This window comes from Puccinia triticina, chromosome 6A (assembly GCF_026914185.1).
Source record: "Puccinia triticina chromosome 6A, complete sequence".
In the NCBI taxonomy this organism is placed as follows: Eukaryota; Fungi; Basidiomycota; class Pucciniomycetes; order Pucciniales; family Pucciniaceae; genus Puccinia; species Puccinia triticina.
The window spans coordinates 3877096-3902844 of NC_070563.1; the positions used below are offsets into that span (position 1 = coordinate 3877096).

At 45.0% G+C, this 25749-nt stretch overlaps 3 protein-coding genes across 3 annotated transcripts; 1 reads left to right on the top strand and 2 right to left on the bottom strand.

The window, feature by feature from the left end:
- Positions 1 to 1296: 1296 nt before the first annotated feature.
- On the top strand, positions 1297 to 2423 carry PtA15_6A468 (uncharacterized protein; the record flags this gene model as incomplete). Its single annotated transcript, XM_053170176.1, has 3 exons — positions 1297 to 1795; positions 1891 to 2292; positions 2377 to 2423. 3 exons carry the CDS (start codon positions 1297 to 1299, stop codon positions 2421 to 2423), a joined length of 948 nt encoding a protein of 315 aa, XP_053021394.1.
- A 1508-nt stretch (positions 2424 to 3931) lies between these two features.
- PtA15_6A469 (uncharacterized protein) lies at positions 3932 to 5051 on the bottom strand (the record flags this gene model as incomplete). Its single annotated transcript, XM_053170177.1, has 2 exons — positions 3932 to 4717; positions 4827 to 5051. The coding sequence occupies 2 exons, from the start codon at positions 5049 to 5051 to the stop codon at positions 3932 to 3934; spliced, it is 1011 nt and encodes a 336-aa protein (XP_053021395.1).
- A 17356-nt stretch (positions 5052 to 22407) lies between these two features.
- On the bottom strand, positions 22408 to 25549 carry PtA15_6A470 (uncharacterized protein; the record flags this gene model as incomplete). The annotated part of the gene is made up of 10 exons (XM_053170179.1): positions 22408 to 22776; positions 22956 to 23049; positions 23460 to 23583; positions 23654 to 23789; positions 23860 to 23986; positions 24063 to 24201; positions 24282 to 25016; positions 25089 to 25207; positions 25303 to 25446; positions 25533 to 25549. 10 exons carry the CDS (start codon positions 25547 to 25549, stop codon positions 22408 to 22410), a joined length of 2004 nt encoding a protein of 667 aa, XP_053021396.1.
- Positions 25550 to 25749: the final 200 nt, after the last annotated feature.

A 25749-nucleotide genomic window follows, 5' to 3' on the forward strand; every position in this document is an offset into this window, starting at 1 on the left:
ATGGCATAAAGGAAAGGTATTACAAGGATGCGGAAATTGATGATTGGTCTTTGATGAAGGCGATTTTGGATGTGAGGTCCGTGAAGAAAGGAAAATTCGAGTATCTAATTTCCTGGAAGGGCGCGACAGTGGCGAATGACACGTGGGTGGCAGAAGAGCATATTGCGGATTCAGTTAAGTCTCTTTTAGTTTCTTTCAAGTTGCTTCATGGAGAATTGTTTGGGGATAAGAAGAAAAGGAAGGGTAAGTCAGTGGCGAAAGTGGTAGGAGAATCGCGGGTACAAGGTTAGGCCTATTTGTAACGTTTTTCATTTGTTTGGCTGATGTTGCGACAATAGGTGGTTTTGTATGCCGCTTTGACTTATTGTTTTCGATTGTCACATTCTTATTTCATTATATTGTTTGTTATGCGCATGTGATTTTCTTTCGAGGATTGTTATTATTGATTGCTTTCCTTTCTCCCCTCCTCTTCCTTTTTCCTCATCGCGATATTTTTGTTTTCATCATTATCATTATCCGAAAGAAATCGTATCTTAAGCTTCCTCAACTCAATCCACCTTAAGAGTTTATTCCTCTTCGAGGATAAACTACCCTTATTACATCTGAACAGAGGCGATATTCTCTCTCGAGAATATTCATAGCCATTCAAGAAGTAAGAGTAATAGGGGGCCTCTCACATGTGCGCTCAAGACTTTTGCCTCAGTATTGAGTTCATGTACAGCGCACATGTGCCGTCTAAAAGCTATGGGCACCTTCAGTTCCGCTGTGTAGCATGTAGGTGGAATAAAGGCTGCTGGCCCCCCAATCGACACACAAAATTACAATAGGTTAAATTCTGTAACAATGGCCTTCTCACCAGTGGAATTCCAAACTTTCGATGTAGGCCAGGGTTTGCAAGTGTACATACGCAAACTCTTTTTTTTTGATCTACAATGGTCGATCTAACCAGTTTTGTCAGAAGGGATACATACCTCGTAGGAAATCCAAAACAAGAAGCACCCATTCAGAGGGTGGTTGTTCCCAACCGATCCATACAGTTGAAGGTGCATGTGTATGAGGTTGTTTTGAAACTTCGTTTCGGTGTGCCGTTGTCAACTTCCCTCTAGCAAATGAAATATGTAGCCGGAGGTGGAAAATTTCCTCGTTCCAAATGGTTGGCCTTTTCTCTGAACCTCTTCTCTGAATTAATAGTAGTCCGCACTCTTGCCCCAGTCAAAGATCAAAAACAAAGCAAAAAACATCATGTCACACTGCCATCACGCGCCTCTCTGCCACTTTCCTTCTGTCTTTAGGGTGATGATCTTTCTCACAGTAGCCGTTGCATTCTGGACGGTCGTGTCTGCAGGCGAACCCACTACCGCTGGCGAAATAGCCGGTTCTTCCACGCGTTCTCGATCATCTCAAGATGTGATCCTCATCAACTCTGACCCCTTCGGTAGGGGAGGGGCCACTGGTCCAGTTGGTGTCGAGAATATCTTTTCGACCGTCACTCGCAAAGCTACTGACGCAGAATCCTCAACTGTGGCGTCATCAAAAAGAAGGAAAATATATCACGATTACAGAGCGCCCCCCCAATCACCACGACACACTCAAAAAAACTATTCTCCCCGCCACAAACTCGAGCCTGGCTCAGAGAAATCTCCGATGGAGGTCGATGATATTATGCAACCTCGAGAAAAAAATAGGAAGAGACCTCAAGCTCCAGAAGAGGAGGCTCGTGCGGGTGCTGAAGAACTGCAGAGAGGATTACGTTTCGCATTTGGAGGAAACAATCAGATTCTTTCTGAGATCGAAGGTCAGTCTAATGAAGGCCTACAAATATTTAGATTTCCTTGCAAATTGATCATTAATAGATTGAGGTTAAATATATGCATCTCGTATTTTTCACAGATTCCGGAATTTTCAAAGTCCCTCGGCGTCTGCTGAACTTATTGACGTATCATGACCTCAGTGATGACAAAATTGAAGGAGACGACGCAGATATTCTAGATAATGCATTCAACGATTTGCCATCAGATTTAGACCTCTCTGAACGGCAAATATTTTGGGAGTATCTCGACCAGGGCAACAAGCCAGAAATTGCTGAGTACAAGGCCCAGGGTCTTCCTCTGGGAGACTTGGCTATCGAATTGCAATCTCACGAGAACATGATCAACCTAAAATTACTGGAGATCCTTGTACATGGCCGATCACACACTTTGCATCCGAACGCCAAGCGGGCTCTGGAGATATCAAAACTGTACCATCAATTCTTGGATAAGGTCGAGAAGGAATTGACTGGCAAGCCCAACAGTAAGAGATTCTCTCTTTTATTCGCTTGATTGTCCCAACTTGATTGATGATGATCATTGATGCGTTGAGGGTTTCCGTCAACAGGTTACATCAAACAACTGTCCGAATACAAAGGCAACCTTGGTCCTTGACTCTAAAGCTTTAACCCCTGGAGAGAAGAAAACGGGCAAATCAGGCTAAGGAAAGACATCTCCAAATACATTACAAATGCTACATATATAAAAGGCCTTCACTCTAATTTTCTCTTGATATACTCAGATATATATACACACGCACACTCAATCATCATGTTTACGTCCTTGAGAAAACCAGGCATATTTTGTTAGCTTGAAGGAAACATTTGTACCTAAATCTACATAATCTTTGGTGGCAATCACATCATAATGATCATGGCTGCTTAGAATCATAAATTAATGAAGCTTTACTTTCAAGAAATCATGCAGATCTTCCAATATAATCTGTCTAAATAAAAAGCTCATTGCAAGTGCCATGTAAACCAGATTTGTGGTTCTAATTTCTCTGAATTGTTATTCTGATTTCTACGGTTATGCATTCATTTTGGATACCACAGATTTTGTTCAAATTTTGACAGTATATAGAGTGATTTCCATGTAAAACAATGCTCTTTTGGCCTCAATTCATGAGAAATATTGATTCCAAGTTGATAAATTGCAATGTTTCTGCTATTATTTGTCCAGCAAGTCACTTGTGGAAGTTTGAGCACATGATTATTACACTCAGAAATCCTGGCGCAGAGTGCTCTCCATAGAAGAGGCTTATGAGCTATCTATCAATTCAAGCAAGAGAAGAAAGTTTCTGCTACACAAGGCAAAAATGATAAAACAAACCTGAATGGACAGAATAGTAGAGCATCTCCTTGTGAAGATTTTGAGCCACTCACCTGTCTTATAACCTGAAAAATGATTCCTGGAGTCACAAACTGGTGTACCCTCATTTGCAAAATTTGCACATTCTTCAATTTTTGAAAAGATTGTTGAAGGTCAATGGATGGCCGTGATAGGAGTGGTCCAAATTATAGGGACAGTTATGTAGCATAAGGTCCACTTTGGAGAGGCTGGGGGAGGAGCTAAAAAAATAGAAAAACTCTCAGCCAAACAAACTCTCTGCTCCTGCGTAAAATTTGCAATAATACACAATTTGCTCCGTGCAGGACAGGCAACCTTGCCAGCAGACACAACAAGCCTGTCACTAGGGGAGACCTGTGTTAATTTAGATGTGGATTATATAAATGTTCAAACTGATATGTATTTCACTCATATCACAGCAGTATATTGCGTTGTTTTGGAGATTACAGACCGAAGATCAGAAATGAACAATTTTATAGTTGACTTGTTTTATGGGTTGGTTTTGTGATTTGTTATAGAAAGCATATTTGCAGAGATACATGTATGGTGTAGGAAGTTATATTTAGTGATGTATTTTATTGTCCTTTTCTCCCTTTATTTTCCTACCACCAAAGATCAAGAGTGGAAGAGCAAAAACGTCTGGGGATAATCAAGAAGAAGATTGTAATAGATACGATCAAAAAGAAGATATGAACGCGTGACTAGGAGGTGGCAGCTGAGAGGAAGATGGGAGATGGGAGTCGTGAAGAGGGATGTGCGGGGACATGATGAGGTCAATTTCGAAGGTCGTGGTAGGTGACCTTTGGAGTATGATGCATGGGGGAGGCGAGTCGATCTCGATCAAATCGGAGCTTGATGCGGTCTTCAGCGAGTCTGGCTACCTCGGCGGCAAGCCGATCCTCTTCCGCTTCGATAGTTCGTTCGCGGATCTTAGATTGAAGGATAGCCTCGTCCGTCTCGGACCAATTATTGGTGCTAAGTCGGGCCATGGGTGAAGATAAACGAGGGGTGCGAGGTCGCGGGGAGACAGGGTGTGGCGAGCCGGCCAGGCCCGAGCGTGGGGTCGACGAGCGATGGTTGGGATGGAGAGAGCCGGAGGGAGTGGTGGGGCGAACACAGTGCGGCTGATTCATCGGATTGGCGAGCGGCAGGATGGCTGGGCTGCGTGCGGGTGAGGATGCGTATGCGACACGTGGGGTACCGGCTTGGCTGTTCTGGACGGCGCTCATGGCCACCGCTGCGGCTGTCTTGGCGGTGATGTTCGCCATCGCGGCCTGCTCTTCCGCCGTGCGTGCATATAAGACCGCAGCCAGCCGCTCCTTCTCCAGTCGATGGATCTCTTCACTCATCGCTCCCGCACGTACGGCCTCCTTCTCTTTGGCCATCACCACCTGGTGCACGCCCTTCTCCGCCTGCTCGATTGCCCGCTTCGCTATCTCCCGCTCGGCTACCAGCGCGTGGAACGTACGCTGCTCTGAGTCGATCACTTCGGCTAGCTTGGCTTGGGCCACCTCGGCTTTTCGAATCTGTTCATTCCGATCAGCTCGGATTAGATCGAGCTGTTGTCAGTCGAGATTTTGGTGTTCCGAAAGTAAAACAGTAATAGTGGTTCAGCCCCGACAAGTGCAAATTCCGGCGACAGATCCGGTGATTGGGAGAAGTACTTACCTCTTGTCTCAAGCTGTTGACCTCGTTACACAGCATCTCTCGCTCAAACTTAGCAAAATCAGCATGGACGAGCTCCTTCGCGATTTCCACTTGCATTTCGACGAATGAATTAGCCTGGTAACCCAGCCGAGCCCACAGAGCTCTCAGGACCATCACCGCCTGTTCGGGGAGTTCGCGCTCTTTACCGACTGGTATGAGCACAGTAGGATGATTAAGACCGTTCATGTCTCCTCGGGGGGGTCGTCTCGATCAGTAAGAGGGTTGGATTCGTGATTCGGAAACGCTCGAGCCTCGGGGTGATGATATGTATGTGGCCTTGATAGCGAACTTCTTCCTTTGGAGATAGGCGCTGGATTTGGGCGTGGAAGCTGAGGACCGCCTCGACCCTAACTTAAAAGAAGTCCCGGCGTTTCAGAGGGCAAGCGGCTTGAAGTTGTGCGCGGGCGCCCTCTGAAAGAGGGACTTGACTTGTGAATTATCCCCACTTTTTGGCTTTTTGATCAGTTCATTTGGCCGCGAACTTTTTTCAATTTCCTCTGATGTCCACATCACTGCAAGGGACAAATGACAGAACTGAATATTCTCTTTCAAATGGTGCTGGTCTCATGGCTTCAAAGTCAAAAACCAACCAGCAATAAATTTTTGAAATATACATTTATCGAAGAAGACACCTGAGGGGATAACCGTGCTTGTACTGTTGATCCATGATATTCAGGCGCCAATTATAAACAATATTTGGTTTTTTTTGAAACTTTTTCCAAACTTTTTTGAATTCGGCGTGATTTCATTTTTGATTACAGAATACCAGCTAGGGATGTAAACGGCTCGGGTTCGGGTCGGAAAATGGTGCCCAAACCCGACCCGACGTGAGCACCGGGTCGGGTCGGGTCGGGACAAAACTGCAAATGTACTGCCCGAACCCAAACCCATTAATGAGGAGTCGGGTCCGGGTCGGGCCCGGGTTGGGTCTCGGGTTGACCCGACCATTTTCGCTGAATCATTCTCAGAAATGTAGAGATCAACGAAATGGACCCGGGTACCGGTTGTACCGCCGGTACCCGCCCGTTTTTTTTTGCCAAGTCAGGCACCCGACACCGCATCCGGCACCGCCGGGCGGGGACCAGCGGTCTTTTTGGCGGGTACCACGGGTACCAGTTGAGTTTTTCTTCCCAAATCACTCTTGCAAGTCCCCTAGGACTTTGAAATGAAAAAAAAAAGAAAACATGTATACTATTAGAGATGGCCAAACAAACCCGCGGGCGGGTACCTGCTATCCGCTGGCGGGTCGTGGGCCGTTGGGTACCCGCCAACAGGTGCGGATGTGGATGCGGATGTCTAGGATTCCAAGGAAAATGTGGCAGGTACCTGGGTATTTACCGCCACACCTGCCCATAGGTGTATGTCTTGTTGGCCCGCAGCCGCGCAGCACAGTATCTCTGGCCCCAACCGGGCCTCCTGTCTCCCTTTTCATATCCGTCAAGGCCGCTCATTGAGTCGCGGGACCCAATCAGAGGACTGTGGCGTAGTTATCTCATTGAGTCGCGGGACCTAATCAATGAAGACCGAGTTGAGGGATGAATGGTAGTATATGAAATAGCGGCACAAAGGGCTGCTAAAGATAAGATAAAAACTACAGTTCTTTTTAGTAGTAGAGGCGCAGAGCGCCGCTCATTGAGTTGCGGGACCCAATCAGAGGACTGCGGCATAGTTATCTCATTGAGTCGCGGGACCTAATCGGTGAAGACCGAGTTGAGGGGCAAATGGTAGAACTCCAGCCAAAAGGAAACAGCCAGAGAACTAGTAATGAACTGGTTAAAACCCGTTCTCAAGCAAAGAGAACGGGTTGCAAGACATTCTCCACACCCCCCCCCCCCCCCGGGGGATAGGCGGTACTTGGGGGCGATACCTGGGTACCGCACCGCTTTTTCCAAAAAAAACAGGCACCCGGCACTGCCTGGCGGGTGCGGGGCTGGTGCGGGTGGTACCCGCCAGGCGGTGCCAGGTACCTAGCAATGGGTTCATTTTGTTATTCTCTACAGAAATGAGACATAGACTGTAAATTTTTCATAGGGAAAGAAAAAAAAAACATACTAATATTGTGTATAGTAGCTGGGTTTAATTTTATAGAATTTATAGAGACAAAATGAATGAAATATTCAGATGTTAATCAATTTCCTCCGCCTCAGTATCAGGTTCCAGGTATAGACCCTCTTTGCAGCGGATCCAATCTGTCCACAAATAAGGGCCTTTGAGAATGCAGACTCGGAAGCGTTCAATGTAATTGGAACCATTAATAAAGATCTAGCTAGCTTGGAGAGATTTGGAAATCTTCCACAGTGGGTGCTCCACCAGGCAAGAATCGAGAAACTTGAAGCATCATTCACAACCGGGGGTTCTTGAAGGTAAAGGTCAAGCTCGGCAGTTGTTGATACCATTTGGGTGGAGTGGATTGCAGAGACATATTTTTTGAATTGCAAGTCAACATTGTTGTCATTTTGAGTCAAAGTTGGTTTATTAACTTGGGATTGATTTGTATTTGCGGATTCTCCGTCCCCGTCTGGCTTTGTCTTCTTGGATAAGATTTTGCTAAACCAGGTCAAGAGGGTCTTTTTTATAGACTCAATAGTACTTTCTGCTTCATTGGTACCAAGCTTGTCAGCAAGGAGGAATTCTATCATAGCCGGTTTACAGCGAGGATCAAAAACAAGGTTGATTGTGGCAAAATCCTTCATTTTGTCCCAGTACTTGTCAAATTTCTCTCTCATTGGATTGATTAAGTTGATGAGGTCTGCTTGGCCATTGTTTGAACTTGCTTTGAGTTGCGCATCAATCTTTTTCATGTATTTATAAACACCAGGAGCCGTTGGATATTTGTTCATGGCAAGTTTATTTGTTGCTACATAGTGGGCAGGAAAACAGAACAACCTTTTAGAGTGTTATTCAGACAGTCATTAAAATAAATTCTAACTGGAGAATAATCCTCACCAAAATTGAATATCACCAAAAATTCCTTCATAGTCAATATTTCCTGCCACTTGGTGGGAGTTGGGCATTCAGTGAAGTTAGAATCTTGCAAGGCCAAGGTATTGAAAGCATCCTTGTAAGGAATAGCTTATTTCAACACCAGATAAGCCGAGTTCCAGCGGGTCGGAACATCAAGGGAGGGGAGGGCTTGCACTCCTTCAAGGCTAGCTAGCTCAATTGCCTCCTTGAAGAGCTGCTTGCAAGAAGGAGTACTTCTAGCATATCAAACAGCATCCCAAATCTTGTTGATTGAATAGGAGATGTGCTTGAGGCCATCCTTCACAATCATATTGATTACATGAGCAGCACAACGGACATGGAAAAATTGTCCATTCATATTGGGTGGAGCACTGCTTCAATCTTTCAGAACGGAGCAGACTCAAGCTAGGCCGATGTTGTTTGAGAGTACGTTGTCCACAGTTATAAAGCCAACCTTATTGTATATCTTCCATTTGGCAATAGTGGTAAGCAACTGCTCTGCAATGGCTAGACCGGTATGAGGAGTTGGAAAATGCTTAAAAGAAAGTATTCTTTTCTTGAGGTTCCAGTTGGAGTTGATGAAATGAGAAATGATTACCATGAAAGGTGTCTGGTTTGATGAGGTCCAGACATCAGTTGTCAAGGCAATACAATCAACGTCTTGAATATCAATCATAAGTTGGGCTTTCATCAAATTATACAGATTGATGATCTTGGTTTTGGCAGTGCCATGGCTAAGGAGTTTGAATCTGGGTTGCAACAAGTTCACAAATGCTCAGAAGAGGGGCTGCTTGACTAGAGTGAAAGGATTTTCATATGTAATAATCATTTGCATCAATAGATCTCAAGATTTCTTGGGGGAAAATTTCCAAGTTGTTGATGACAACGACCCGTCCGCAAGTTTCAGCAAAGATTGCTTGCTCAATGTCGCATAGGAGCTACATTGTTCTAGGTGGCGCCAGAGGTGTTTGGTTCCATTTGTGCTCTTCCCATCCACCTGAGATTTACAATAAATGCAGGTCACCTTCACGTCATTTGCTGGGGGACATAACAATTTAATGACATTAGTAATATGTTCCACTTGCCAGGCAAAAAAAAAAACAGAGAAAAATTCAACAAACCCTGCCCCTTCTTCTTGAAATGGGCCCAGATATTGCTGGTGGCCTTGCGCTTCTTTTTGGCTTGATCGGAATTGGTAGTGAGATCAAGAACTTGATTTTCCGTTGGGGTTTTCTGGGATGCTGCTGGAGTAACTACTTCTTTCTGACTGTTGGGGGTAGATTCAGTCACTTCAATATTGGCAGCTTCCAAGGATGCCGATGATTGAACGATTCTGTTTCTTTTTGAGCGCGCCATTGGTGGTTGAGAATGTACTTGGTGGTGGGACTGATCTTCAGTCCCACCCAAAGCATGGTTAGTCAGGTCGCAATCGGGTTCATGGGCCAACCCGAATGGGAAAAACCCTGCCTGAACCCAACCCAACAATCTAATTGGGTCTCAATGGGTTGGGTTGGATTTTCTAACAGAGGCCTGAAGGCTGCCCAAACCCAACCCAAAACCCATTGGGTCTTGGGTCTTTGCGGGTCGACCCAAACCCATTTACATCCCTAATACCAGCCCAAAATGGTTTCAAAAAAGCCTCAAATAAAGGCACAATTATAAACCGCTTGCCTTCCCCCCACCAAGTTGCCATCCGCCGCCTTCCGGAACCACAAGCCCAACCATAATCAAATGCTCCTGCCTCACCTTGACCCCACCCCAATTCACATTTATGCCCTCTGGCATCTGGATCAAAACAAGGAGAATGCCCCCAACGCTGTCTATGCGGGTGAGCCATTGAAAGGCGGGATTGGACAGGTGTATGCTGGTACCAAGGGGCTGGGGGGCTGCGTGGTATGGGGTCAACAATAGGTTGGGTGTTTGGGGGATATACCCACATGCCCGCTGGTAAGCGAGATTGGCCTTGCTGGGGATGTAGGGTTTTCCATTTGGAGCACTCATCTGACAGCAGTTTGTTGGTGTGGATTGGATATGGGTGATGGACGTGGATTGTTGCTGGTTGGAGCTGGTTGAAAGGGGATATTGGCCCTAGAGGTGTGTCAAAACCACTGCCATGCATTGGTGTATTCAAGATTCAATGGCAACTCAGTTGTACCGCTGAATACATCTGCAGTATGGCTGTACTTGGCCCCAAAATGAAATTTTGAAAATTTTCTGGTCCAAATCACCTCCTCTAGGTGATCTGGGTCCCAAAACAAAAATGTGGGAACAAAAAAATAGGGGAAAAAACAACCAGGGAGATTTCAAAAATCTCCCAAATAAATAGCAAATATCATTTATAATTGGCGCCTCACAATGACAGCAGCTGGATCTTCAAAAAAACCATCTGAATATAATTATGTATTTCCCAGGAATTTACTGCTTCAAGCATGTATTTCCCACCACCCTCCAGGTTTAAGAAACACAACGAAAATGGAGGACTTCCTACTAATCTGCAGGGTCTGTAGATCTTGACGGGAAGTCCTCCAATGTCCAGCTTACATCTCAACACCAGAAAATCACATTCAAAATCAAGAAACAAAGGCAACATGCCTTGAAGTGGAAACCCAATACACGTGAAGTTCTTGAAGATATGCACAATCATCCAATCCCTCAGACTGAATCCTAAGAAATTTTTACTGGCATTTTTAAAGCTTCATTGAACTTTTGTCGTCAATTTTGGGGACAAAAAAGTGGTGTTGCAGAAACATTGGAACTGATCTGTGAGCTCCAGATGGAAATGGTGAACATTTAGAAAGGAAAGGATTTGTAGGAATCTTATGTTCAATAACAAGTCAGTCATACATGATCTTTTACTTTTTGTAACCAATAAGGGCCTGTACCATAGCAGGTTGAAAAACAGGTTTTCCTGCAGAAATCAATTTTTTCTACAAAAAACATGTACCACACACATGAAAAAAGTGATGTGAATAGGTGTCAGGTGAAATGCAGTAACATGTGTTGAAAGTCCAGTGGTACTCCAACAAACACCCCTTGAATAAAAATGGCCCCCTTGTCATCATCTGGGGGTTTCAACAATTTTTCATGGGAGTAAGGTTGGAATAAATGCTGGATTTAGCTTCATGCCACCTGACACCCAGTCCCCTCATTTTTTTTGTGGTGGTACAGCACCTGTTTTTTGGGGCATCCATAAAAGAGTTTTCCTTGAAAATGGTTGATTTTCAAAAACAGTTCTGACCCTGTTTTTCCACTCTGCCATCCTAGCACTACTCAATATGCCAAAGTCCATCTCTCTTGAGCTCATTTACCCTACTTTCCTAATAGGCACCATCCCACCACCCTTACCACCCTCACCAGAACCCACCACAAACACCTGCTTCAATGTCTCAATCCAAGAACAAGATTTGAATTGGTACCAAAGATCAGCTGAGGTGCTCATGAGTAGGGAAGGCACCACAATGTCCCCTTCTCTACTGAACAAGACTGAAAAGCTGCGCTACGCTGCAGAAAGCGGCGATTTTAGCGCAGCGCAGCGGGCGTCGCTAACCCCCCAGCCCAAAAAGCTGAAGCGGTAGCGTCACCGCGCTGCGCTACCGCTTTCTGCAGCGAAACACTGCTATTTCCCTAGATTACATAGCGTAAGCGCAGCTGAAAAAGCGGCGCTTTCGCTGCGGGAAAGCGCAGCGATAGCGGTGTGCGCTTTCAACTGCTACTGGGGCGCTTTTGCGCGCTGCATCGCTTTTTAGCTGATACTTCTTCCGTACTTTTGGCGCTGCGCAGTTAATTCAGCTCAAAAAGCGAAGTCTTGGCCCCCGCTTTCCTTGCTCCGCCTCCGGATCAGTCACACAAGCGCAGCACAAGCTGCGCTTGTGGGACTGAATGTGCCAATTTTTTTGCTCCGGCAGTCACCGACTGCTTTGTCTCATCCCAATCGCAGATTTCCCAGGACCCACATCACCCACCCAACTCAGTTTGAATTTCCAAATTCTATTTCCATAACCTTTTTTACCATCTATCCGGATAACCTTATTAATATACAAGCTTCATTTTAGAACCAAGACTCAGTGGGTATAGTTCACTTTTTTAGTTTCTTTTTGAGTTAATTTTCTCTCTATTGCCGCTAACATGCAGTAATTTTAGCTATGCTGCACTCATAAAGTGCTAAAAGCGGAAAAGAAAAGCGGGATCTGCCGCTGCAAATCCCGCTTTTTTAGCGAAGTGCTGCTGCGCTGCGCTACCACGCAGCGGCTTTGCGCTTTTGAGGCGCTTTTGAGCAACCGTTTTTGCTTTTTAGAACACTCAGCAAGTAATCAAAATTGAAAATCTACTTGAGATCTGCACTATTTATCCAGGTCAAATCTGGGCCGGAGTCTTATCACCTCTGACTGTGCTAATGCCACACTAAGTTGTGCAGGTAGTGATTGATTGTGTGCCTGAGTTGCACTAGCACTAGACACTATTTTTGACTGTAGCAGGCTACTTAGCTCTCTAACCCATAGCACGCTAGACACTAATTTTGGTTGTAGTGAGCTACTTGGTGATCTAACCCACTATAATGATAAAATACAGCTACAGTTAGTGTTAGCTCTTAGGTATAGCTAAACTAACTGCAAGTCCAGAAATTCAGAATGTTGCAGTGAGGAACCAGCTACTCTAACCGCTAACTTTAGCCAATGGTGGTTTGCTACACTATGCTACAGGGCCACTTAGTGTTAGCCTAGCGGTGCTAACAGAGGCCCTGTTTTCCTGTAGTGTTAGCGGGATTTTACGCCGCTAAAACCAAGTTTTAGCATTGCTTTTTTTCCTGCGCTAACACTTTTTTTAGTGTTAGCGCAGAAAAAAATTGTCTACGCTAATGCACTACAAACATTTATTATTTTGCCCAAAAATAAAATAAAAGTCAACATGAAAAAAATAAAACCAAAATTTCACTCAGGGGAACAAACTGAGCATGCTGAGCCAAAAAAATAAAATGTCCCAAACTGAGCAAAAAACATTAAACCAAAATTTCACTCAGGGGAACAAACTGAGCATGCTGAGCCAAAAAAATAAAATGTCCCAAACTGAGCAAAAAACATTGGACAATGTTTTGGGATGGTTTTTTTTCATGGGCCTGGCGGGCCTGGAGCGGGCTTGAGCGGGCCTTGAGCGGGCCTGAGACGGGCCTGCCCCAAAAGCACATTGGGTCAGTATTAAAGGAGTTCTGCCTTGCCCTGGGAGCTTCTTTGGCTTTTGATGGGCCCAAAATCTCAACATGGGCTTTTGGTGGTCTAGAAGTATCAACCCGGGTTTTTGAATAGCCCATGGGCCTTTGAATTCCCAGAAAGCCCACCATGAGCCCCCACATAGCTAATGGGTTGTTGGTAGCCCATGAAGATCTCCATGGGCCAACAGATACCCTCATGGGCTTTTGGTGGCCCATGAAGATCTCCATGGTCCAACAGATATCCTCATGGGCTTTTGGTGGTCCAAAAAGCTCCCCATGGGCTTTTTGTGGCCCAGAAAGGAAGCAAAAAGCCCATGGGATTCCATGATGGAAGTATCTGTTGGCCCATAGGGATCTTCATGGGCCACCAAGAGCCCATTAGCTATGTGGCGTCTCATGGTGGGCTTTCTGGAAATTCAAAGGCCCATGCGCTATTCAGTGGCCTGGGTTGATACTTCTAGACCACCAAAAGCCCATGTTGAGATTTGGGCCCATCAAAAGCCCAAGAAGCTCCCAGGGCAAGGCAAAACTCCTTTAATACTGACCCAATGTGCTTTTGGGGCAGGCCCGTCTCAGGCCCGCTCAAGGCCTGCTCAAGCCCGCTCCAGGCCTGCCAGGCCCGTGAAAAAAAACCATCCCAAAACATTGTCCAATGTTTTTTGCTCAGTTTGGGACATTTTATTTTTTTGGCTCAGCATGCTCAGTTTGTTCCCCTGAGTGAAATTTTGGTTTTCTTTTTTTCATGTTGACTTTTATTTTTTCTTTGGGCAAAATAATAAATGTTTGTAGTGATGGTTAGCATAGCAGGATGGGCTCTAATGGATTTTTGCTCCCCCAGTAGTGTAGTGGAATAAATTCCCGCTACACTAGGGCAGGAGAAAATGTGAAGAAAAAACGTTCCAGTTTTTTCCTGTATTTGTGTGACTGCAGGAAAAAACTGGGTTGTTATTTCTGCCCAGGGGACAAAATTGGGCTGCTTATGTCCAGTTTCTTCCTGAGTCTGCTCTAGCTTACACAAAAGCTACACTAAAAATTAGAGTAGATTTTTGCTCAGCTAACACCTCTACGCTGATGCTACCCATAAACAATTGTAGGGTTAGCGGCCGGGAAAAAACAACCGCTGACGCTACGCCAGCGGTTTTTTCTATCTTAGTAGTGTTAGAGTGCAAATACGTCCGCTAAAACTAGCGCCGCCGTAGCGTAGCTTAAGAAAGACTAGAGTTCAAGGCGGCTATGCCACCGCACTTTCAGGGGTCCAACCTTTACAGCTCCCCCTGACCAAATCAAAACCCCAAAGATATGATCTCCAAATGTTTGAGTTGCATTCTTTTGTAGATCTCCACTTCAAACTGTCCCCAATCATACTTGACACTCAAGTTGAGTTGTTCTCAACTTCTGCTTAACTGCTCATCATCTCAATTAACAAGTGAACCATGAAATTCACAATCTCATGGTGTATTGGGCCCTGTCACTGATGTGCTCTCAATCAATTCCCTGCCCTTAGCTAATTGGAGTATTGGTGGCAGGACAATACAAATGATCCTTGTGAATCTTCAATATTAGGGAAAAAAATTGTTCAAACAACTCTTGTGAATGCTATGGTGTTGGGTTTTGTTGATCTCCATCTGGGGCTCATGCTGAATTAGCACCTAATTAGCCCAGCAGAGACTCATGCCTTCTGCACCTTGTCTGATTTGTGATGAAGATTTTGGGAATGAGATTGGTCCGAGAGAGAGAGAGAAATTCATATCCTGTTTTGCTAGATGTTTGGCCAGGCCTATCTTCAAGCTGAGAAGCAACAGGCCAAGGGTAGGCAAAAGGAAATTTTTGGCCTGGAATGTTTTCCAGTGGATCATTGTAGCTTTTCAGACTAATATACTCATATAAGGTCAGTTTACCCACACACTGTTTATCAAGAAGATGTAAATACCTTATCCCAGAAACTTACAACCCATTGAATGGTTGATTGATATGCGGCGCAGTTGGCGCGGGAGCAGTGGGTGCATTCTACGGATCGCGTCTACACGGGCCCGAGGCGGGGGCGAAGGTGTTTTTGTCTGCCGGTTGAACTGAGAAGCCTTTCAGACGGAGGGCATCAAGATCTCAAGTCGAACATATGGCACGTACAGGGTCCGGCCAACGCGGGTGTTTGAGTTGGTCAAGCGGGCCGCCGAGCTCGGCCCGCTAGTGGAACTGGAACCGGACGCAGATCCGGCTGGGACTTTGTGGTTTTCTGCACAAAGGTGTTGCCCGACCGCCCCTGCTCTCCTCGCGCCTCTCTTGAAAACACCCAACGACGGCCGCCATCCTCCGACATTGGCGCTCATCCAAAACGGCATAGGCTTCGAGGATGCCCACCGTCAGAGACACCCCCAGGTCCCCATCCTCAGCGCCGTGACTGTCGTCAATGCTGAACAGCTGCAGCCGGGCTGAGTCAGACATAACCAATGGACGCGGATCAGTGTCGGGCCCTATCTCAACCATCCCCATCCTCCAGTCGCCTCTCAACTTACGCTCCATTCGCAAACTCGGCTCAAGCTCCACGCCAAACTTTTTCGGCACGGCCAGATCAACGACGCTGAGATCTATGGCGAAAGAGAGCTCCAGATCCTTTGTTGGCAAAAACTAAAAATCAGGTCAGTCCACCAGACCCCTTCGCAGATCTATGAGGAGATCAGATGGGACTGACAAGAAGATGTAACATGAAAAAACTAAATGCAGTACTTTCATGAACTCAACCTCAATCCTGTCCGGTGGAATGGTGCCCTCAGAGATGGTGAAAGATGGAGGCCTGCGGGAGCATTTAGCGGGATGCATGGGGGAGATATTTGGGGCAGCGTTGAAAATCTTTGGGCTCGCGGAGTTCCCAGCCGAGTTTGCGAGCATAGAGCAGATCTTGCGGTCGACGGAGCGCGCCGGTGAGTGGGCGACCATCAAGCCCTCGATGTTGCTTGACTGGGAAGCAGGTCGGCCGCTCTAGACCGAAGTGATCCTACAAAGGGTGAATTAGCTTCATTTTGAGATCATGTACCCCACCCGAACCGACAAGATCAACCTACTGAAGGCCTCTAGAGACTTATGACAAGATATGAAAGCAGCAGCTGTGCCAGCGCCAATGGAGCTGAGCTAGTTGAGATTATGGGCCGGGTGGGTCTTTGGTTGGGATGCCAAGCAAGTGGTCAATGGAGCGCGAAGAATTTTTGATACCCTGAGAGAGGTCTTGACAAGAACGGCGGGATGGGCCGAGTTGAAATTGGCGGCAGAGGGGAATATGTTGCGGGCGCGGATTGCATCGCAGAGGTGGTGGTCGCAGGCGTCTTTAGATTGAAGGCCACAAAGGCCGGTCGTATTAGGCGAAGAAAATTGACAGAGCAGTTGGCGAGACTCCCAAAGCGCTCGACTCCCTGCCAGATTGGTATGTACATACCTTGTCAATTGCCGTGGCACTGGCTTAAGGCTTCAGGGGTAGTGAGAGGGGCTGTACATACAAGCAAGGAATCACTGTATTCACCTGGCAACGGGCACAGTGGCTTGTGGCTTTCTGGGCCATCCTGGGCCAAGGTGATGATGGAGCGCTCTGATATCACAGCCTCTTCAGTATATAAGGGGCCTTCTCCTGCACCAAGGTTCATGCCGCAGGTGATCCTCCCTGCTCTTGCATTTGCAGAGCACTGGTGGTGATCCTCCCCCTCCCTAATTGCACTTGCAATTGGCTGAGGGGTTTGCAGCCCCGACTTTTGCCCCACGCACTTGCGCCAGGCTGAGCGGGTTAACACCAGTCTCTTTTCACCTGTGGCATGTCACAGGCTGGGAGTTCGTTAAATCCTTTGCTTTTTTTGTAGATATGTTTGAATTAAGATTTGTATTGTTTGTTTGTTCATTAATTTAACTTGTTTTTTTTCTTGATTGCTTGTATATAGGGGGAACCCTTGATTTTTTTTTTGGCAAAACTGTGGTTTTAATAAACTTAGATAAAACTACGCCACGCTAGCGCTAATGATAGCATAGCTGGCCCAGCGTTACTGTAGCTCCTGAATGCTATTGCTAACGCTAAAAGCCCAGGAGTTTAGCACACATCAACTACGCTACATTATTAGCGGCGCTAATATAGTTTAGCGTAGTTGTTGCACATGCGCAGCATAAACCAGGAACTCTATGAAGGATTTGAGATATTGGAAAGTGACCAGTGGATATAAGACAAACAGTTTGTGATGAGTGAGGTGTATGTTAGGCATAAGCTAAGCAGTGGTGACAATGGACAGTGATGAGGCAAACCTAAGAAGAGACATGAAAATGACATGAGATGAGAGAAGATAGGAAACAGACCTAAACAGACTGTGAGTTGATGAACCAGTGTAGTTTTAAGTAAAAGTGGACTTCAAGCGCTATGTACAACTGTAATAGAAGCACTACTTAGGGTTCAGACCACGGGCTGCAAACTACAAATGGGAACATCACTGCTAGAGAGAGAAACAAGATGAAACCTTCCAATATTGGAAATCTAAGGCTGAAATTTAGACTCCCAGTTATATGTGATAAGTGGAAGCATTTATCATACACAACCCCTGGGGGTTCAAAATTTTTTGTGGAGACAAAGACAGGGGGAAAACTTTGGGCTGCACATGATAAATTTGCCCATTTATCACATATAATGGGGCATTCAGACAGGGCCTTAATCTGCCAGTAGTTCAAACTAAGGCCAATTTAGCAATGCATCTAAACCATCTCCATGAAGAGTTTTCAAGTCTTCATTTTTGGATAACCAAGATTTCCAAGTCAAATTTGCTTTTTCAAGCTTTTCATATGCATCTTTGAACTTTGGATAGATATCTTTGATTTGATCTTGATAATCTCTCTGTATTGTTTGAGTATCAATGTATTTTTTCTTGAGAATTTTCAGGTGGGAAGAATCCAATTGCTTGAAAGCCTTTGGAAGATGCTTCAGATCATCAATTTTTGAAGACAATAGTATAACTTGGTAGTACTCAAAAGCATTTTTTTTAACAGACAAGTCTGAATCATCCCCAGTGTGCAGAGATTCATCATAACTTCCTTCCCAAGCCATGGGACCAATAAGGTTCACAGAATCTGTTTTCATTTCATTTGTCACCTGAGTAATAATCCCTGGGCAAATGTGGGTTTCAATCAAGTCCAAAAATTGGCAAATAATTTTGGATATAGGATTTGCGTATTTTACAAAGTACCCATTGTCATAACTAACTCTTGGACCATGTGAATTGATTGAAATAGTTAGGAATTTCTTAACATCATTTTTGACTTCTTCTACAGCTAAAACAAGTTCATTTTGGCTGTTCAATTTTATGAATCCCTTTTTAAATTTCAAATGATCCAAATATTTTCTGTCTGAAATCATATCACATAATTTGATAAAATCTGCATTGTTTTCAGGAGAGAACATTGCAACATACTTCTTTTCCATCAATGCTTGATATACTAATTCCATTTTTATCCTTCCATGATCTTCTTCATCAAGAACTTGATTTTTTTTTTTTCAAAAGTGGAATCACTATCAATCAAGGGGATGATTTGCAAAACTCAAGCATATTTAATAATTCAGGAGATACTTACTTGTAAAAAATTGAAACCCCAATGGGCCCCATCCATCAATTGACCTACCAAACAACTCATTGGTAAAAGGGAATTGCTGGGAATAATATTCCTTTGTGTAAAGAATTAATCTTTTCAGGAGTAAATCATCTTGAAAGATCTTCATCACACTTTGGTTAGAAATAAATCTATTCTTCCACAAGAGATCAAGTGTGTTCAACATATACGGCATATATTTTGAATCAAAAAAGATGAATTCATGAGAATAAAATCTATTAGGATGTGCTAAATTGTAATTCAAAACACCACTCTTGATTTTATGCAAAGTTTGAAGTCCCAACTCTTCACCCATTTCTCTTATATGGACATGAATTTGATCATGTTTTCTGATCTTTGAATCTTTGTAATGTTTCAATTTTTCAGGAAGCATGATTTCCAACTTCTCCCAATTGGTGATCAAATCAGACTGGCCTAATTCCAACAGCTTTAGCTCTTTCAGAACCAATACATTCTGTTGAATCTCTTCAAGTAAATCTTTATGAGCTTTTTGAGGTGGAAAAAAACTGTTATTTAGCTCAGGACCTTGATGTTCCTCAAACAAATTGGTGATTATTTCCAGATCATTATTGAGTGATAACAAATTATATTCTGTGAGAAGGAAAATTAACATTTCAGCACTTTGTGCATCACAATGAATCAAATAAGTTCCATCAAAAATATCCCATGACCAAAACCCCAGCAAAATCATCATCTCAAAACCTCTAATCCTGGTTGCAAGACTGCTCTGGTTTCTGCAACCAGTTTTCAGGAGGTCAGAAAGATTTTAAATTTGGTATGGGGGGTCATCAGCCCCTTCCCCCAGCCCACAATATACAATGATCTGTAACTTGATTCAAGGTCTACTACTTCCAGGTGGGGAGTGAAGGCTGAGGGTTGAAGACTCCCTATTCCAAAATTAAAACCTTACCACAACTGCCTAATTGTGTCAGAGTGTAATTGGCCCTGTGACCAGGATATGGAGTGAGATGATGGTTTTGGTGTGAATTGGTCTAGTAGATTTTTAATTTTTGCAATGCCAAGTTGTTGAGGAACTCTTTTAAATAAAAGAATAACTTACCTTCATTGTTGGTGGTCCAATCTGCTAACATTTATACATAATGAGGATTATGATCAGTCTGATCAATTTGATACCAACCATTTTATCAAAAAACAAACAGACTACTAACAGTTGTGAGTAGTTGGCTTGTATACTGTCCCTGGTTCATCCACTTTGAATTGTGTTTTTATTTTAGGAAGAAATTCTTCTTGTTTTTGATTGCCATCAGCAAAGTTTGAAGTTGAAGTTGTGTGTGTCTTGGGAACATCATTTTGTTCAGATCTGACCAGCTGCTCTTGCAAATTCTCAGGGATATCCTGTTGAGCAATTTGATGTACTTCAGAAAATTGTTGTTGATGAAGGATGATGAGGAATATGAAGAAATCAGCTTTAGGAATGCAAAGCACTGAGGGAAACTACTACTAGAAGGAAGATTCTGTGTTACCCTGACTGAGTGCTGCATCACTACTTTCCAAGCCGGGAACCAGTGGACCAATGACTCTGTTGGATGTAATCAAGATGGAGCACATGCCCACAGTTAAAAATTGTGAAAACATGCTGTTAAGATGTGTTCGATGGCCAAAAAGGATTTTTTAAGCAGAGGGGAGTTTGGGCACAAGATATAATGCATGGACGAAGAAGCTGTTGTCACTAAAAATATTCACCGGTGCCCAAGATCCAGGTACAAATAGTGTGTCACCCAGGGCCAAGTCGGCCGGAGGAGATACAGATGTACTGAATTATAGCACTCCCTGTAAACGTTTGTCCATGTGGCCTGCACCTGGTGTGCGCACTTCTATGGTTGGCGTCATTAAAGCCGGCTAAACAACCAAAGCCGACAGCGTAAATGTTGGGACTATTGTATAGGTATACTGAAGCTATCAGGCCCTACAGCAGTATTAAACCTGATAAGAGAAAAAATTGTTTCTAGTCAGGGTCCATGACATTGTTTTAGTCAGGGTTAATGAAGGGTGTCTCAGACCTCGAGTTGGGTGTGTGTCGCGCAACACCCAGTGATTTCGCAGTCAGTATTGTGTCTATGAAGTGTTATTCATGTGCTTAATACGTTACTCAGGGCCAGTCTTATTGGCCGGAAGGAGATATTTATGTACGTATGTGCTGAATCTCAGCTTGGTCCGTTCGGCCTGAAACTGCTGTGCGCACTTCGATCGGACCGTCGGTGTCACCGAGCGAAGAAAGCTAAAGGAGAGAGCACCGGAGGTCCTATACAAGTTGCATGTTGAATCCGTCAGAGCTAACAACAGTAAGCCTAACGAAATGAAAGGTTTGTTTTAGTCAGGGTCAATGAAGGTTGTGTCAGACTTGACTTGGGGGTGCGTCGCGCTTGATGGTAACGTCGGTATTTGAGACCCATGACCAGTGCATATGAAAACGGTTAAATGAGAAGTCCTCCATTGTTTCTCTTCAGTGTTGTCTACATTGTAAATATCAATCATAAAATAGCTAGTGGTGAAGCTGGCACTATTTACCCACCGCCCGGAATTCATCAAAGCCTCTCAAAAAGTGTCCCCGTGGAATGCTCTCCATAGGGGTGGCATAACATCATTCCAAAATTGCTTGCGGGAGCAGATTTAAAAGGATTCTTTGACTTTTTCTTGTGGTTAGTTCCACCATCCTTACAACCAAAAATTCTGCTGCTCTTCATCACGGGTCCATCACAATTAATTTTGATCAGTAACTGAATCAAATTTGGTCTGCTTGCCAGGTTGACTGTTGTCTGAAGTCACTCCCTCTGATTAGCAGTCAAATGTGATATAATACCCCAGGAAGGGAAGGTGTACATGTATTGTCACTTGTGGGGGATTGTTGCCTTGTGCAGCAGTTCCAAATGTGGCGCATAGGAATTACCCACTACTTAAAGAGGCAAAACCAAAAAAAGGAATGAGATTGCTTGTTGCAGTGAGTTTCACGGAAGTCAATGATATGTATTTACAAATATAGAGAAGTTGGATTGAAAAAACAAAGACAAAAAAAACAAGAGGTAAAAAAGAGACATGAGAGAGAGGGAGAGGGAGGAAAAGAGGTCGAAAACAACAAAAGTTTTTTGTAAAGGGTAAATATGTATGTAAGTAGGTACGTATACATAAATCAATGAATTTATATATACAAATTGGTAAACAATCTTGCTAACAGTGGCAGGGTTTTTTTTTGAAACAGTGAGGAAATCAAACAAACGGCTGAAACAAAAGTCAAACATCAAGATATTGAGGGTCAATCATTTGAGCCAACCCTTCTTCATCCGAGTCATCCGATAATCGAATCTGCGGCCGGAGTAATTCGTCTGAGCGTGATATATACATACAGGATGTATATATTTAATCCTGAAACAATCACGCGGAGAAGATATTCCTGCAAGATGCTTGAGTTGAAATCAAGTCAATCCGATTTCGTTATAGGATGAGAGTGAAAGAGAGGGTCCCGCGAAGGGATGAAGAAGTGATGATGCATGCTCAGAAGGATCGGATAGTAGAGCCAAATGGCTTTACTCCCATTCAGGCTTGTCTATACTGTTTGCGTCTTGGATTGGTTGGCTGGAGAAGTGGAGGGGGATACTGTCGTCTCGTGGGCAGGTCAGAAGGGAAAGATGCTCAATTAAGCAGCAGTCACAGAGAGGCTTGAAGTACAACGAGGAATTACCGTTAACATTAAGGCTTGGTCTCAAATGGGGTCAAGTGATAAAATCTCCGTCAAGCTTGGACGGATGCCAACACATTCGTCAAATTGGGCGAGGAATCATGCTGCCCATTGTTTGAAAGTTCCCGGTCGTGGTTTGATGATGACGAGCCAGCCTCTTGATTGGCGAGTTTCATCTCGCTCAAGGGGGGAGTGATTGCGGTATGATTCTTGTCAGCCGAATCGTCATCAACGGCACCGGAAGGCCTTGCCTTCTTCATGATCGTCGGTCGTTCCTGTTGTTGGGCTTCCTGCTGCCGAGGGATTACTTCATGTTGCTGCGAATGTGATGGCTGGCCGGTCGGTGGTGTACCAGCTAGATCACCAGGTCTTGGAGTCGTCTGTCCAGGTATGCTTTCAATGCTCGAGGTCCCTTGTTTAGCCTAGGTATGGGTGAAAGTTAAGATGCAAGATTTATAGGTTTCATCAACACGCCACATCAAGAAGCTGCGCCTCGAGTAGCCTCTTGATGTAATTGGCTCCTCTGAAAACGTGACGAGCAACTTTGCTACTGATCTTTCTTTATCAAGCAAAGAAAAGTAGAAGATGGTATGATACAAACTTTACCAGTCTTTGTCCGTTTGAAGGCTTTGGAGCTGGGCACCGACGTAGAAGGGCGCTGCTCTCCATCGAAGACGTAGTCGGGAAGCTGTGCTCTGTGTCGGTCAAACAAGGAAAGCGAACAGGGAAAGTGCGATTGCGTATTTTCCATGGAGGAAAAAAAACAGAATCAAGAGCAAAAGAACCATGGCAGTTCGTGTTTTCCGAGTGTTTGGTTTGGAACAAGCGGGATGAAAGGGAGAAAAAAGGCCAACATGGGATAAGAAAGCGAGGTTGACATATCACCGAATCATGCAGGAGTGTGTGTGGTTGTGGTGAAGTGTTCTTTCTAGGGACAAATTCGAAATACCAGGCTTCTTCCAGGCTGTGCAGCGAAGGTACAACAACTGCAGCAGCAGTGCACGAGAAGAGCCCTTTGATGGGGCACAGCCAGGCAGATAAAACTTTTGCCTCATCTTTGTTTTTGGCAGGGATGAAAAGCTGAGCTCGTGACCAAAAGACGTACCCCTTTATATAGCGGACAATAATACCCATTGAATCCTCCGCGTAGCCCTCCCATTGCTTAACCATTCTCGTGAATTCGCCCACTGGATAGGATATGTCGAGTTTGCGGGGACCAGTATGTCCAGCTGAGAAAGAACCACGTCAACAACCAGCTATTGCTACTATGGGCAAGACCCCACCATGAGATAAACATACCGGGTTTGGGCTGAACAAGTAGTCCAATGAAGAATGAACTGGTGTATACCGTCCCGGAGCCCTCCTTGCCTTCAATGTCGGCTGGCGTGCGGCTTTTGATTTCAGGTGGTACGTCACCCACTTGGATCACGCGGACCTGTATCATTTAGAGGCGGAGAAGATGTTCATCAAGCAGCTTAACTGGTCGAGTGATCGCAGATGCTTACTTCCTCGGATGTCAAGTAGTAAGATTCCCGTTCAAAGCCTTTAATGAAAGGATGTGCCAAGTCGACAGTATCAACTTCTTCAACCTTCATGACAAGCTGCCGCAGCCGTGCCTCAACGGTTCCAGCCCTGTGGAACGGAATCAGACCAAAGAGCTTTTTCTCAGTAGTTGCTCCGGTGGCGAGAGTATGGCAGAGTGACGGACCACTTGAGCTGGATCTCGGCATTAGGGGATGAAGCTGTGATTTGTAGATAATATCGATAGCGAGTGAAAAAATCGTGCTTATCGAACAAAGCAGCCCATGGCTTAGTACCGGTAGCAATTTCATCCGTCACAGCAAGTCCTGAATAGAAGACGCGTGATAGTCAGATGGTTTTCTGTCGAAGGCGAAGGCAGAGAGGCAGAGTCGGAACAGCGCTTTACCTCGCTTGAATTCGGTCATCATGATCTGGGCAGTGCTCCTGGTAATGTTGTGAGTACTGCACATGCATGGATAGGCTGGAGTGATGATCGGCATACGGTGGCCACGATCTTGGGGATATATCTTGGGGTTCCAAATTCTCCGCTGATCACCTGGAGGACCGGGACCGATAGGTTTGAGCAGGACCGGCGAGGGCCAGTTCCATTGGGACAAGACCGCAAAGAATCGGTTGACGATGGTACCAGCGGGTTTGTTGGGGTATAGTTGACAGACGCGGGCCACGCACATCGCCCAGGCCACCCCACCACAGAAGCCCATAACGTTGCTGTAAACTGCACGCGATTTGGCCCATAGTTTGATAGCTCTGAGACTATCTCTGAAGACGGTGACGTCAGGTACGAGACGAAGAATCTCATCCGTCACACGAGAGCCACCCAGACTGCGGACACACCGATCGTCGAGGTTTTTCAAGAGTGCATCATCAATCAGTTCAAGACTGTCGGGAATACTGGGCAGGGCGAGACGGGCGAAGAGGAGATCGACTTCAATAGATGAAAACTTGAGTTTGATGATCGGTACAAAGGCTTCAGGCACGGTTGCAAGTTCGGTAACCTCGGGGCGCTCGTTGAGCATTGTTGGTAAGACTTCAAAAAAATGTTCTCGGGTGATGTGCCGGGGGACAACGCAAAGAGTGTCGATATCAGCCCCAGGGCCATGGACACCCAGTCTGTAAGATCCTACGATGACATTCCTCGGGTCAGCAAGTGGTAAAACAGCCTGGATTAATTGCAATTCTTGAGTCGACAGACCAAAAGTGAAAATCTTTCCGCCCGAGTCACGCGCAACAGCCTCTGACATTCCCAAAGAGATGGATACATTGATGACAAATTGTTTTACAAGAACGTCCAGACGACCTAGTACAATCTCACTACCAAGCAGAGGGTGATGAAAAAGGGCAAATTTAGCACAAGATGATTTCCCCATAAGAATGTTTCAAAATCACAATAGGAAAGGGTTGTTTACCGCGCCCGAGCCTCGTCAGGAGATTCAAAAATGTTGCGTCTCTTCAATTCTTCCATGAGCGAGACGGTTAATTGTTGTTCGGGCTTGGTAGCTGGTTGCAGTGAGATCGCGCCGGTGACACCGTAGGTCCTGGACGGAGTTGTTCTAGACATGGATGGATGCAAGCCAAATGATCAGTTCAAGGAGGCAAGAGTGATGATCGAAGATGGAAAACAAGAAGCAGGACAAACCCGTTTGATTGAGCCATCGTTTCTTGTAGCTGAATGGCCAGGAGGCTGCTAGGTAGGCAGCTGAATGTAAGATGCTCTTGAGAGGATAATGATTTGTGTTTAGGATGGTCAATAGGAAAGGAAGAGATGAGGGAGAGGGGATGTGACGGTCAACAAGGGGGAAGAAACTCGACGGTTGGACAATCAACCGTTGGTCATGAAGCCACTATGGATGTAC